This window comes from Limulus polyphemus, unplaced genomic scaffold (genome assembly GCF_000517525.1).
Source record: "Limulus polyphemus unplaced genomic scaffold, Limulus_polyphemus-2.1.2 Scaffold945, whole genome shotgun sequence".
Lineage (NCBI taxonomy): Eukaryota > Metazoa > Arthropoda > Merostomata > Xiphosura > Limulidae > Limulus > Limulus polyphemus.
This window is the reverse complement of record NW_013666555.1, coordinates 18,281-34,276: the sequence shown is the minus strand read 5'-3', so window position 1 is coordinate 34,276 and position 15,996 is coordinate 18,281. Positions and strand designations below refer to the sequence as shown.

The 15,996-nt window shown below is 34.5% G+C and overlaps 1 protein-coding gene across 4 annotated transcripts in view; it reads right to left on the bottom strand.

Moving 5' to 3' along the window:
• The window catches only part of LOC106461368 (catenin beta-like), a 59,759-nt gene that overhangs the window by 31,340 nt on the left and 12,423 nt on the right, over positions 1–15,996 (bottom strand). For all 4 annotated transcript variants that reach the window (XM_022388314.1, XM_022388313.1, XM_013921186.2 and 1 more), the window contains exons 4-6: positions 11,971–12,158; positions 10,815–11,119; positions 5,812–6,013 (exon numbers count right to left, since the gene is read on the bottom strand). In XM_022388314.1, the coding sequence (XP_022244022.1) occupies positions 5,812–6,013; positions 10,815–11,119; positions 11,971–12,158 (695 nt within the window). The remainder of the gene's footprint in view (positions 1–5,811; positions 6,014–10,814; positions 11,120–11,970; positions 12,159–15,996) is intronic.

Sequence of the window (15,996 nt, the reverse complement as noted above, 5' to 3'; positions counted from 1 at the left end):
TTTGAAAGTTACAGGAATACCCCTCTGTGTTAAGAGATCCTGTACATTTAGTTAAGCTTCATGAATAAAGTAACTTATAGCAAACTATTCAAATAATACAAAACCTTTTGTGTTGAATGTTATTGTTAACTTTACCACATTTCAACAATACATATAAATAAAAGAACATTAACATTTTCCTTATCTGAAAATGTATTTTCGATAGATACTCACCTCTTAACACATAAAACTATCTTCTTGTGTTTAGATATTTGAATGCCACTAGCCTTTAGGCATCTCTCATCTAAACTCACAATAAATGACGTTATTATGCAGCAAAATTCCTCCACCAACAGGAGAGCGACACAACCTCCCTGCACACTAGCTCCATCTATGCTTTTGCACTCATGATCTTCATTTTATGATGAGGCAAGGAATACTAAGTTGCACCAGAAGTGAGGAGGAAGGGTGGGAAGTGTGTGAAGAGGTATATATCGGAAATACATTTTCAGGCAAGGAAAATGTTAACTTCTGATATGATACACACCTCTTCACAAAGAAAGCTGGAATCCCTACATTGATATGGTGGAGGGACTGATGCAAAAGTTATCTAGATCAGCTCCCTGAAGAAAACCCGTAGAGTGTAACACCTGATGGCAGGGGCTCCATTGCGACACACTTGTGGGAGCCCACATCTCATCTCTTCCACAGTACACTTTTTCCTCTGATTAGAAGGGATGAAGAAGCAAACAAGCCCCATGTGTTGTGGGTATGGGCATAATAAGAACCTGGCCATATGAGTACTTACACACAAGTGGTTGGAGAGCCAATATGTGTAGCTCGCATCAACTCAACTGAAAAGAAGATGATTGTAGGTATTTGGTGGGTCAACTCCAGTCCAAAAACAGGCAACATTGGGTATGTGTCTTCCAGTTCACAGTAGGAGGAGGGTCCCAACCATTTTCACCTCATAACCAGGAAGCAGAGGGGAAAAGCAACTTCTGTTCCGACAACCCAGTCAGGGCATATGTGCAGACCCAGTACACAACCAACACCAGACCAACCGAGAACCAAAAATCCAAGTAATAGTAGGAAGAGGGAATTCAAGCATGGTGGGTCAACTCTGGTCCAAAACCAGGCAGGGTTCGAAATTTTTTGTCCAGTGCATAGTAAGAGGAGAATCCCCAGCAACCACATGTGTGAGGATATTTGATGGCTGGTCCTACACTGATCCAAGACCAGACCATTCAGGAACCAACATCCAGGTGGGAATAGAATGGGAGACTCTGGCATACTAGGAGCATAATTATGACAGGGGTGACTGCACTACACTGACAGTATCACCACCACCCCACTTCCTACTAAATTGGCACCATTTGTTCAGCCCCCAGCTACTAAGTCCCAATCAGTGAGGGTTCTCCATGTTCCACCACTACAGTGGCTAAGATCTGGTAAATGGTAAAGGGTTTCCCTTGTTCCACTCGAAGAAAAAGGGAGAGGAATTTGTTGTGGGGAGACCCGGAGAAAATGCCCAGATCCTCATTGAACACCTGCTGGAAAGGTCTTTAATAAAGACAGTGCAATGAGTAACTGCGTAAACCTCTTTTGAAAGGCCAGCTAATGTGAGCCAGGGAAGCAGGCAGAGCACCCCTTGGTGCTGAATTTTTCCATGATAGTCCATGGAATAGGCACAGTCTGGATCAGAGACTATACAGATATCAGAATACACCCAGAGAACATCTCAAGTGGTCTTGTAGAACACCCCATCTCAACAGTAAGTATATATATGGAGTGAGGGCAGATGGTATGAGTGCTTTCCATTAACCTGACTCGATGCAAAATTTTGGGAAATAGGCAGGATCCTGGAAGCAAATGCTATAAACCAAAAGGGAATGTACTCACCAGTTTAAAAAAGTAGGTATATTGTAGGACAGTGAATGGAGGCAGGCAGTGACCCCCTGGAGACAAGACCCACAGATTGCGAAGGCAATGGGCAAGAAGTTATGCAAGGTAGCTTATATGCCAGCATGAATGATCTTGTCCAGCAGTGGTAGTAAACCAGCTACAAAAGAATGAGAGAGATGACAAATCTGATTTGACAAAATGCAGACCCTCTGCAAACAACAAACTCTAAAGTGGAGGACACCAAACAAAGAATGTGGTGGACTGTACTAATAAAGGCAGAAGGAGATTTGTCCCTAGAGGAAGAGGAATCCCATCGAATGAAGAGCGGTAGACAGAAACCACAAAAGTGAGAGGTACAAGCTAAAGAGCATCGAACAATGAAAACAAGGCAGAAAAGTCTCTCCTGGCCTTAACGAGCATAGAATAGTGAAATGGAAGGGATAGAGGAGAAGGGTAGAGGTCTCCTCCCCAAGCAGTTGAAGACCAAGGGAGGAAAGACAGGAGAGGAGAAAGAAAAACATATAGATGATGGAAAGGGTAAAAGGGTATGCATAAGAGTATGCAGAATGACAATGAAGTCCCAGTTAGGCACGGGAACAGGCCAAGTGTGTATATGGATAAGGAAGGATCTGAAAAAGGTGGAAAGAACAAGGAGGAAACACCTTGCAGTAACAAGCATGGAAAATGGTGAAGACAAAAAGGATCAACTGAGGAAGTGCATATACATGTGACCCATAGGGATAAGCAGTCTCTATTAAGCCATGGTTACCAAATATGAAACTTCACAAGCAGAATGAGTAGGACAGGCATGAATCCCAATGACAGCAAGGTCCAATGTACACAACCAGATAAGAGAAGGCTGATCCCAGCTGAAAATGAGTTGTAAAAACTCCCTCGAGGAATAAGATGTTGATTGGGAGTAAGGAAGTTGTGGCAAACACAGCCTCAAAGATACTTTAGACATAGATGGGAGTGGATGAAAAAAAGGAAATAGAGAGCTGAAAGGAGGAGGGTAATGGAAGTGGAGAGAAAGTGTGTGGGTAAAACGTATAAAACCCCTGAATGAATGGAAAAGTGTGACCACAGGAGTTCAAACCCTGACAGTGGGTATCCACAGGACCCGACATAACAGAAACGTCACCAACAAGCTCAGTGGGACTAATACTAGGTAGAAGATGGAGTTGGGAATAAAAAAAGACAGGGAACTAAGGATGAAAAAGAGGTACAATAGTGAAGGATAGGGTCAGGAACAATGTGGAAACAACTTATGAAAGCAAGGATTGACGATGGGCATCTCAGCTCATGATTCAGGGCAAAGAAAAGGGCTAGGCTCGAAGAATGGAAGAAAAAAGTTGAACTTGGGATAGGAAAGTACCTATAACCCTAATTCTACACAACATTCTCCAGTAACGAGCAGGAAAGGCAGAAGGGGACCAGCCACAGTGAAGAAGTGATGGGAATGATAAGCACACACAAAATGCTCCGAGGCATGGTGGAGTGCCTCAGATGCAAAGTGTAGAGAAAAGAGGTAAAGAAGTGTGGTAAAAAGAATCAGGGAAAGTAGAGAGTAATAGGTACTAGAGGGCAAAACCAATGTCAGAAGTCCATCCCACCTCCAAAAGGCAAGGGCAATCACAAATGGGAGAATCTTAAGAGGGGATGCAAAAATGATGAATATTAAGGAAATAAGAATCAGATAGATGGGAAGGGAGAGGCTTAATGTTACAGAAACAAAAGTGTTCCAAGATTAAGAAATAGGGAATAAGCAGAAGGATATAACACAGGGAAAAGAAAAACAATGGTGCATACCTGATAAATCATGGCTGTAGTTTAAGGTTCTCTTCAACAGAGAGAGAAGTTTCCAAAGCCTAAACAGGTGAAGGAACAATCAAATTCATCCTCCTCATTTACCTCACAAATGAGGGGAAGAAATGCCTGACAAAGGGACTGAAGCTGAAGTACCTGGCAGCATAGGGAACCCATTATCCTATCCAAAATGGCTGCCATGCCATCCCCAGGGAACGTGCCCCTTAAGCCATCATTATTTCAAAACCTGTGTGAGGAAATTAGTCACTCACACAAGTAGTAGAAGATAGTACATGAACTCTCGTTCATAGTTTGAAGAAAAAAGAAGGAAATTAAGTTCCCTCAATGTCACAAATCTTGTTAAATTGATAAAGAAAAAACACATCTGAAGTGTTCAGTGCCGAGGAATAGAATCAAGGTTACGAGTACAAAAGCACAGAGATAACTAGTATGCATGGAGTTTGTGTAACCCTCCTATTGGTGGAGAGCTTCTACTGCATAATAACATCATTATGAAGTAGTGCAACTCACAAGAAATCTTGTGAGTTTAGGTGAGAGTTGCCTAAGAGCTAGCAGCATGCAAATCTCTAAAACAGATGCACTGGAAAGACAGCTTTATGTGTGAAGAGATTTGTATCACCTCAGAAGTAGTATTTTTTGAAAAAAAACTATACTTATTAGATATGAATTTACTGTGACTAAGAATATTGTTGGCAAAAATCATGATACAATGCCTGACAAAGATAACAATGATTCCATGCTGGAAAATAAGTTCCTAGATCACTGATAAATCTTTGTCAATTTTGTCCATGTTTTGCAAAATTTATGGCCAGAAGTGGTGACTACTTCAGCTGGCAAAATAAAATATCAAAAGAAATACATAATTGAATATCAAATGTGTTGAAACTGTGAGAATACATAAAATGGTACTTCCTGATCAATAATGAACAAAGCATTTATATTGTCTGTTTTTCAGCAAATTTTTCACAATATGATTTTGGAAATCTCATAACCTAAACAAATTATAGAAATACTAAATCAAGTTACACAATTTTTTCAAGCACAAACTACACTATTTAGAAAATTTTTCAAAGTTTCATGTAATATAGTTACGTAGTTCACTGTTAGAACGAAAAAACCAGGAGATATCTATGACACCCTCTAGTCAAGAAAGGGTTAAAAATTCATTCTAGAAAGAAAAGGAGAGTAATTTAGATTTATTTTGACTTTTTTGGGAGGGTTACAAGGTCAGTCAAATTGACCAACCTTGATAGAGTTAGGGTGGAGAAAATAACAGATAAAATATAAAGTTTTACTGAAAACAAAAATTTGAAAAATATTTAGGAAGTTTTAGAGATACACAAATGAAATTTTGGGTTTTCGGGAAGAACAACAGTATTTTTAATCTTAACAAGAAAATCAACTTGCACACGGATTATTCAAAACAAATACTCAATATATTTGTGAACAAATCATTTTTCAGACTAATAAAAATATTTCACTAAAAAACATGATTTTTTGTATGTGAAAAACTTATAACGTTTACTAAAAGACTGCCAAATTTCATCAAGATATACACACTATATCAAAAGTTAGTAGTATTAAATTTATAAAGACTTTATAGAACTACAAAAAGATCACATGGTCAGTCAAATTTACTGTGCCCGTGTGGAGAGAGTTAATCTGAAAATGTGAAAACTGATACTGGGTGGAAATGGAACCCATGACTTTGCATATAAGGTTAATATTTCAACCAAATTAAAATTAATTTCCATCATCACTGAATAGCGAAATACTTAATTTGGAGCTTCTTACCAAAATGGCAATAACAAAAACATGACATTTAGCATCCATAACATGGTAACTCAGATAGTTTAAGAATCTGCCAGACAAGAAGTGTCACAGTTTCAAATCCTGTCTGATCACAATTTTGAGTCCAGATTAAGTTTTAGATATATTTAACCAATTAATTAACAACTATCCTTGCTTTATATACATTATCATTTTTCAATAGTAATAAATAAAGCATTTCTCTTGGCTACTTTGAAAATATTATTTCACAACAATAAACTTAATGGTGCTTGAAACAAAAAAAATTTGAAACATCTAAATACTTTTTACCTTGCTTTCTTGATTTCCATATGCAAGTATCTGAAGACAGTCAGTGACTAATGCAAGAAGTTTGACATTGTTACGTTGGAGCAGCATTACAAACTTTTGGAGGCCTCCAGCTAAACGAACTGCCATTTTGGATCCTTCTTGATGAAGAAGTAAATTGTGTAGAGTTGTAACAGCATAAAATAGGACAGCCTCCACTGGTGAACTAAAAAACATACAAAAAATAGTATAATGGAAATACATAAAATGTTTTCAGTTGTTTTTATAATAGAAAAATGTTAGCACTACACAAGCAAGACTCCATAAAAGTTATCAGTTATATAAAAATATTTGAAAACAATAAACTAAAAGTCCATAATTTTAATAGCTTTTTAAGTCATTAACTGATGATCCAGAAGACAAAAATTGTTGTTCTACAGTATTATATGAACTTTATTTTCAGTCTTTCTAAACTCTTTGCTAAACCTTACAAAACAATGTCTAGTTTTGTTTAAAAAAATTCATGAATTTTGATTTAAAATTTTTATCATTTTTTAGGTTGTGAAATTTCTAAAATTTTATGAAAAACATTCCTTTTACTTTATGTTTTCTATATTTTTTTTCATTGTTTATCATAAAGTTCAATTTTATATAACCACTGAATTTAAATTTGTTTGATAGTCATCAGTACACTTCTTTTGATACTTCATTTTGCTGAATGAACAATATACTCCCCACTGTAAATCATAAAACATGATATGACTGACAAAGAATAGCAGCATTTATGGCTGAAATCAGTTTATATCTAATAATTATAGTGTTAATTGACTCATTTTTTGGAAAACATAACTCAATGATAAAGCACAACACGAATGTGATAATAGGAAGCATTTTTTAAACATTTTGGAATCACCAAACTTTCGTCATCACTAATCGTGTTATAATTTGTATATTCAAACTGTTTTATTCTTATGAATATCATATTTCTGCTGTAATTACAAATATTATTTATACCTCGAGATTACTGATGATTGAAGTTTGATGATTCCACAATGTTTAATAAATGTTTCCTATTATCAGGTTCATGTTGTGCTCTATCATTAATTATAGTGTGTTTTCAACAAATAACAAGTTACTATTTGTGTGTTATTTGAATACTATAAACACCAATTTAAAAAAAATTGTGCCATCCTAATAACTTGCCATCACAGGCCTGAGCACACCATACCTGCTAAAACCTTAATATCCTCACCTATATCTGTCATAGAATAAATTCCCACAGCTTTCAAACATCATAAGTTATAAGATAATCCCAGGCCTCTAATGAATTAATAAGTATTTGAAAACTTTATTTAGAGGTTGCTTAATTACTTGCAACTATACTCAACCTCAACATTTTCAAAAGTACAACTAACTTGCACATGGCATTATTTTTCTCTTGTTTATAAAGCATTAAAACTTAGAACTCCCCTACTTCAAAGCTATTAGCTTTAGTTTGTATCCTTTTTCAAAGCTGAGAACTATAGAAAGTTCTAAAGACCTATAAAGGTTAGTTTAACCAAAAAATTTGCAGTTGAACAAACTGAATTCATAGAAACATAAAAAAAGAAATATCTGACTGAGAATGTTGAAATATGCTTTAGAGAATTAAACTTAGGAGCCAGCAAAAAAAAAACAAACTGGAAGTGGAATGTTAATAATTCAGACATCTAGGTATTCAATCCAAATGAAGTTTGATGTTTTTTGAATTTTTATTGATAAATTAAGTTAGCATTATATATAATACTAAAGTTATAATTTTCCTACACTGAAAATGTATTTCTGACAGGTGCTTACTTCCACTCATGTACATAGCTATTCTCATTCAGTGCTGTCCTCTATTTGCACAAATTTTTTTTGCATGCCACAAGCCTTTCACTCCCATTCATCCCATGATTCACATGGTTTAACAGATTCTTGCATGCAAATTATCATGCAACAAACCTCCACCAATAGTAGTGCCACATACCTGTGTGACTCCCTATATGCTATTCTACCCAATTATCACTTCGAGTTTATGCAGTTAACAGTGACTCTTCTTGTCTGGCAAATTCTTAAACTAGCTGAGTTACCATGTTATGGATGCTGACAGTTGACATCCATGCAGTGGTAAAATCCCCCAAAATGCAGAAGTCAGGTAAAACACAGACCATCTGACAAAAAAAAAATATATGGAACCAAAAGAAGTCCATAGGTTAAGGCATAATACTGGTACCAAATCTCATGGTGAAAAAACCTAAGATAGTGTCCCAAGAAATTAAAGATACTAAAGTGTACCAAGGGCATTCTCAGTCCTGCAGAAATTGCCCATCCAATTGTGAACAAAGACTACATATTAAAACAGGGAAGAACTGAGAAGTAAAAGAGGCAGGACCAATCAATCCAGAACTCCAATCAGAATTGAGCATACACAACGAATGGAAAAACCCATAGGTAGGACAGGTAAAGGATGGGAAGGTGCTGGACATGGAACATGAATAAAGATAGCAATGACTCAGAATGCAATAAAAGAGCAACCAAAAACAATAGAATATAGCATCACAGGTAACCCCACATGATGCTAAATGCACAAGAGTAGCCCCAGAAAACAGATCGGTGGAGAAAAAGAGCTGACTGTAAGTCTCTATCAGAAGTGGATGGTAAACAAATGGTACAAGACATAGTCCCACCCCAGAAGATTCCAAAAGCAAAGAAGCTACGTGTGGAGGGAAAGAACTGACAATGGCATACACCCCAACATGGAGGAAAGGAGGAAGAAGTATCCCACAAAAATCCCCTCAATATAGGTGGAACGCCTAAGAAAGGAGGTGTGAAGTAGACAATTCCTATAGGAGAGTCGATAGGGTAAGACAAAGATGGAAAACTAAATGGGGGATAAATAGATAAGATTAACAGAGACTATGGAATCTGCTAGACATACCTCAGTCTTTCTTGTAGACATGTTTCACAGTATAATTTCCCTCTCCTACTCTAGACATTTTGTTTCATGATGAGCAGGAGAGGGTACTTTCATCTTGCCCACCACAGGCTTTGGTTCAATTTACCTTAGCTTACCATCAGGCAGATTTTCTTCTTGATTCTATGTACTTAGAATTTCTGTCATCTGTATGGGGGGGGGGGCAGTAGAGACCTGGGAAGGCAAGCCATAAACAAAAACTGGCAAAATCTAGATTGTCCTAAGCAGGTTTGACAGTTGTAGGAGGAAGACAAGCAATATGGAGAGAAGGTAGGGTGGACCTCGGCACCCAGGGGTCCTCACAAACTAAATTAAGTGTAAGAAGTATAAATTATAAAGAATTTTGCAAATGAAATAGTCAATATAATGTAAATTTAAGTAAGTGTGTAGTGAAATAAACATATGTACAAAATGTTATGTGTTGAAGAAAACAAGATATTTAACCTAATTATCGATTTACTAATAAGATGAACTACAGCTAAACCGAAAGTAACAAACACTTGTTAAGCCTAATCGAACTGTGCAGAACAAAGTATGTCAGTAAGCTCTAACTTAAAACCCAAACCTAACAATAATACATACAAAATTGGGAGAAGACGTATGTGTGGACCCTGGCTCCAAGTGTCCAAACAAACAAAGTTAATATGAAAAAGTATAAAAGATAAATAATAAAAAAATTAAATAGACATTATATTATAAAATTAAGTAAGTGTGTAATGACAATAACATATGCATGAGATGTGATGTTTTGAAGAATAAACAATATAGTTAACCTAATTTACAATATACCAGTAAGATAAATTACAGGTAATCCTAAAATAACAAAGACCCACATTAAGCTTAATCTAACATTATAGGACAAAGGATACAACTAAGCTCTAATTTCAAACCTGAACTTGACTATGAGTATTGACCAATCTAACTAAACTTATGTTATTGAACCCAAATAACTACAGATACTAATATTAACAGTAAAAATATTCAAAAACCATAACAGTATAACACCTTATCTTTCCAAAAAAACACTTTAAAAATGAACAAATTAAACATCAGAACAAGAGTACTGCCAAACTCAAAGTGGTTCGTTTGTTTTGAATTTCGCGCAAAGCTACACGAGGGCTATCTGCGCTAGCCGTCCCTAATTTAGCAGTGTAAGATAGAGGGAAGGCAGCTAGTCATTACCACCCACTGCCAACTCTTGGGCTACTCTTTTACCAACGAATAGTGGGATTGACCATCACATTATAATGCTCCCATGGCTGAAAGGGCGAGCATGTTTGGTGGGACGGAGATTCGAACCCGCAGATTGCAAGTCGAGCTCCCTAACCACCTGGCCATAGTTAGGTAGAATAGCATAGAGGGAGTCACATGGGTATGTGGTACTCCTATTGGTGAAGGTTTGTCGCATGGTAATTTGCATGCAAGAATCAATTAAGCCATGTGAATCAAGGGATGCGTGGGAGTGAAAGGCTTGTTGCATGCACTGAACAAGAATAGCTGTGTATGTGAGAGGAAGTAAGGTACCTTGGGAGAAGTACCAGTCCTACAATATTTTTGAACATAACGTTTTTAAAAACAGATTTAGAATTATATTTTAAAGGTCAATTAACATATAATTGTTAGTGTACATACACTTAATTGACCTGAACACTCTTTGGTTTTTAAGACTTTTAAATGATGTTTCCAATTTTCAAAGTGCCTCAGAAAATTGACAGTATACCAAATTCTATTTCCTAGATCAACAATTCTTGTCTCTCTAAATTAACAAGCCTTAAGAAATTTTTCTATTTCATTAATAAAAAGTATAAGTATATTTATTGCATATTTAATGTTAATTGATGCATAAGGGGGGGGTATAAAATCTGTGTCAAAGGTTATGAACAGAAGCCCATTAGGGAATTTAATGTCATTTATTTTGCAGCATTTGCACAAAAAATGTAAATGGATAAAAGATTATCTGAATTCAAATCATTTATATTTTTTTTTTTTTTACAAATAGTGAAGATTACAAAAATGCAGAAAAGAAATTAACCTCAACAGTTTCACTAGAGTTGGAATACCACCAGATTTGAAAATTGCCAAAAGACCCTGACGATGGTTTGAGATGTTATGAAGGGCTGCTGCTGCTGACCGTGTGGTTTCAACATCACTAGAAGATGACATAGCTCTGACTAATGCAGCCACAATCTGTGGAGAATTCATGATAGCATGTCGAGAAGCTTCTTTCTTGGATAACTGATGAACCATCACTGCAGCCTGACTAACAACTACCTGATCCTCATCATTCAATAACTTAATCAGCTCAGGCACTGCTCTGGTGGCAAGATCAGCATCATCCTGAAAGACAGTAACACTATTCATGCAAGGACCTTCAACTATTGTAAATAATATAGTTTTCAAAACTTTTCTAGATCGAATAAACAGTATTATGACAACAAAGAATTACCTGAAATTAATTAAAACTATAAGTAGTGTTAAAATACTATGGAAGAAAAATTTTGATTTTTGATATTAATATATACACATGAAAATAAAAATGTTTATAACTTACTGAAAGATAGGGCAACTGCTAGAACCATTAAAAGTATTTATGCAGATAAGTAAATTTACACATAATACAATATTTTCATTAAGCAATTGAAAAATAAAGAAATTACTTGTTTTCTATTCTAATTGTTGAAAATACAACTTGAAGGTCACTAAAAGCACATTTCCCTTTAATTATTTACAAAATTTCTGGTAAGAATGTCAGAAGTATGTGGTCAGCAGGAAATTCTATATACAAAATAATACCCTTCATAATACTAAGCCACAAATTATAATTATCTTAAGCTGTTACTGATATATGTTGCACTATTCATTATCCTACGATTTCTGTATATTCATCAAGTTATGATTTTTCTAACTCATTTTTCTCATTTATTATTAATTGTTGTTCAAAAAATAATTCCATATATCTTTACATGACAAGAAATTTTATTTATAAAAAAAAACATGAATTGTATAATAGTTAATCAATCACACATATATAGAGAGAGAAGAAAAGAACAGAGTAACATTGAACAGTAATTTCTTACAAAGTTCAACAAAAGTTAAAACTAAATGTAGTTGATAATCAAAATAATGATTTTCAAATACACATGTATACAATTCATTACAAGTAGTGCATTTCAGTACATCAAAACTACCTGATAGTTTATTAGGTTTACAATGGCATGTTTCAACATTTGAGAAGGCTCAGCTAATCTCTGAACAGCAGTTGGTGCCTCTGGATCAAATTGTGTGGATGGAATTTCAATGCCTTCTTCCAATGTCTCTGGAAACATAGAGGCTCGGACACGCTGTGAACGAGTCTGTATCAACTGCTGTGTGATTTCTTCAAAAAAAAAATGAAGTGTACTATGTAATAGTCCAATATCAAAGTTTTGAAACATATTCAAGTAACTACAATTATCCAAAAGTTGCATAAAAGGTTCTGTATTAATATTATCTACTACCATACACTAGCAATGGTCCTCTTCTATAAATACATAAGCACTTGAGCACATGAGAGGAATCAAGTTCATGACTGCAGATAATGGGCGATCTGACAAAAGATAGATAAACATCTCAAGCATACAAAAGACAAAATGGAAATAAATCTATCTTAATGTGGCAAGTTACAAAAACTGAGTAAATATTTTTAAATAGGCACAAGAAAACAATGAAATACTGAACTCTTAACAGATTAAAAAAAACAATAAAATATCAGTATCCAACAGAATACAAAAGGACTGTAAAAACCATTAAGTCTTGCAGAAGAGAAAAGGAAAGTGAAACATTTAAATCAGGTAGAAGACAAAGGACAGTGAAATATCTGAAATCAGCAAAAGACAACTGACATAAAAAAAGAAAATTGTCTGAATATTGAAAAAAAAACCAAAATGAAAAGTATAATATAAGAAATGTTGTCCAAAACAAAGAATAGTAAAACTTCTGAATCTGGAAAAACATAAAGAGCAGTAAAATATCTGAGTATGGCAGAAAATAAATGTCATTAAAGCTTCTGAAACTGATAGAAGATAATATACAATATCATAGAGTCAGTAGACTATATCTGAGGATGGTCAAGGTACTCAATAGGCATAATACAAAAATGCACGTTAAAAAATCAACAATGACAGAGTTTTACTTTAAAAGGCAATTGCCACTCACTTTCATTTGTTTCTCTACCTAACATGTCCAAAAACAAGGCAAAAAAACCATCGCTGAGATACCAAACCACAAAGTGAGTAACCCACCACCAAATTGTTCATCTTTCTTCTTCTTGTTTCAGTCGACATAATTCTACAATTACTTTATCACAAACGTCAGTTTAAACCTAAGTCCACTCTATGTATTTCTGGGTAGTGCACAATGTCATTGCTTAGTCATAATAACTTGTAGCAATTAAAAAAAATCATAATTCTAATGTAAACAATATCATCATTATCACTTGAAGTTAGCTTTCTTACTGAAATATGGTGTTCCTTTAAAAAGCTTAAGTACAGGGTGAAACATGAATTACCAGCCAATAATAGATGAACATTAAATGACTGTAATATGTTGAATACTTAATGCTTTGTACACTGTACAATCTGTATCTTTAGAGAGCCAACCCCTATATTATGTATGAAGTGAAGGAGTAAAAAACACAAATCAATACACATAATATTAAATTTTATTACACACATTCATAGAATACACTACTTTCAGTCTGGGGAAAAAACATCACAAAACAGGAAATAAAAAATATTTTGTAAATGTAAAATGATGTGGGAATGGCAGTGCCAAAAATAATGCAAACAAAAATATAGGGATGATACAGCTATACACAAATCATCTCTACGTGACTTTCAATATTAAAATTTAATGCTACACTGTAAAATGCACACTTGACTTTAATATTACTACAGTTGGAAGTTATATATTCCTGACTGTTGGTATGAAGTTTGTTTTTCATTATATCATGATCATGTCAGGGTAGGCATCAATGTAGTGTAACTAAGAGCCTTGGACTTACATACAACTAAACCAAGTTGAGGCAAAACATGTCTTAATTATTACAGATTCTTGCTGTGAGATCAGTTGAATTGAATAACCTCGTAACCATTTTGTACTCATGCATTTTACAGTGTAACGTTAAATTTTGATATGGAAAGTCATGTAGGGATCATCTATATTCTTGTTTGCATTCTTTTTGGCACTGCCATCCCTACATAATTTTACATTAACAAAATTACTTGTAACATTTGAACCAAGCAGGAGATAGAGGGCAAAAAAACACCTGATTCTGACAGAAAATCTAGGACAGTAAAATAACTGAATCACAAAAAAGAGAAAAGGATAATAAGATATCTAAAACAGACAAACGACTGCAAGATGGAAATGTTTAAAGTTAATAGAAGAAAAAAGGGAATAAATCATTTAAATATGAGAGAAGACAAACAGAAAATAAAATATCTGAAGAAGACAAAAATATATAATCTTCAACTCAACGATGATATATAAACAGTGTGTGTGTGTAGAAGGTGCCACAAATTCCCCAAGGAAAATTTCTGTACAATATATTTACTGGAAAATAGTGGAACTATGTAGAGGTTTTAAATTTCATGTATTAAGTATCCATCAAACTACAACACCCCACAGCTGTCTCATACAGATGAAAGTTACTAAATGTCCTAATCAATTTACCACTCAACTTTATCAATTTATGGTGGTGATAATTTAGATATGTAAATACAAATTACTACTGTTACCTATACACCTAAAAACTAAGAAAAATATATAATAGTAGTAATTGAAATTTAAGATATGGATTAATTTTTTTCACACTGATACCATATCTCAACAATTACACATTCCAACTTCATCTAGAAGTCAGTGAGCTAATGGGTTAAAACTAGCAACTGATAGTAAGGCATTTTTTACTTACATAAGGTACAGGCTACAAAACTCTTATCCTCTCATAAAAAAATATGTAAGAATCTAATAGTTAAAATTGTAGATTTTTAGTGAGTCTCAATTTTTAGGTGGTATTCAAAATCTCACACTTTGATTCCAAATACAGTGAGATTATATGAAAGAAATTATTTCAACAGCTAAATCAAACTATAGTTAGTAGTCACTTATAAGTCAAAATACAGGAGTTTCAGTATGACATAAACATAAATTTCTTCCCAAAGGTGTCAAATTGAGACCTACATTTAAAGAATATGAATAAAGCTTTAGTCCACCTCATATTCAACAATGTACTGTTCTTTCTTTACATTTTCACAACTGAAGATGTAGTGCCAGTTTGTTCATCTTCTGGTTAGATCTGGTTTTCTTAGCATAATAGCAGGAGATGCTAACATTCTAACTTGAAATTCTTTCCAGGACTGGATGATGATGTAGAAGAAACTGAAGGTAGATACATTACCACATTTGTTTAGACAGTGGTTGATAATACTACTTGTGTTGTAGGATTTTGTGTTACAGGGTTCTTTTATTCAACTAGTTCTAGTGGTTGATAAAATATATCCATGGTTGCACCTCAGGCACATGAACTCATACACCACTAGCAAGGTATTCAATGGATGTTGCTATTGTATATTCTGCACATTAACATTAATTTTGACTCGCACCTTTTTCTACTCTTGAAAATAAAAAACAAAAAATTTTATATTGCAGTGTACATTGTGTTAAGTACAAGTCAGTCATACTGTAGTATTCACTTTTGTGATAAGACACACAAATCCATCATACTACAGTGTCCATTAAGTGGTAAGACAATTCAACAGTGCAGCAGCCATGTCAACTTTGCAATACATACAAATAAATAAATCTTCCTTCAGTCCAAGAGATTTTTGAGTAAATGAGGCTCAACTTACTACATCATTTTTATTGTTTTGTTTCAAATATTTCTCCATTTACTTCTACAGATGGATGAGTATGCAATATTACCCTATGATCTCACCTTGGTCAAATTGTGTGTATCACAACCTTTTAACTCTCTCATGACCCCAAATTGACCTTTAGAGTTTATGTATTGTGTATCTTCACAAAATTTTGCAAGCTTTCAGTAAACATTACACGTCTTTTGTAGACAGAAAATCAGAATTTTTAATGAAATAATTTTACTAAACATTTCTTCATGAATATATGGAGTCATAGTGTTGACTGCTCCAAGTGCAAAATGATTTTCATGTTAAGAT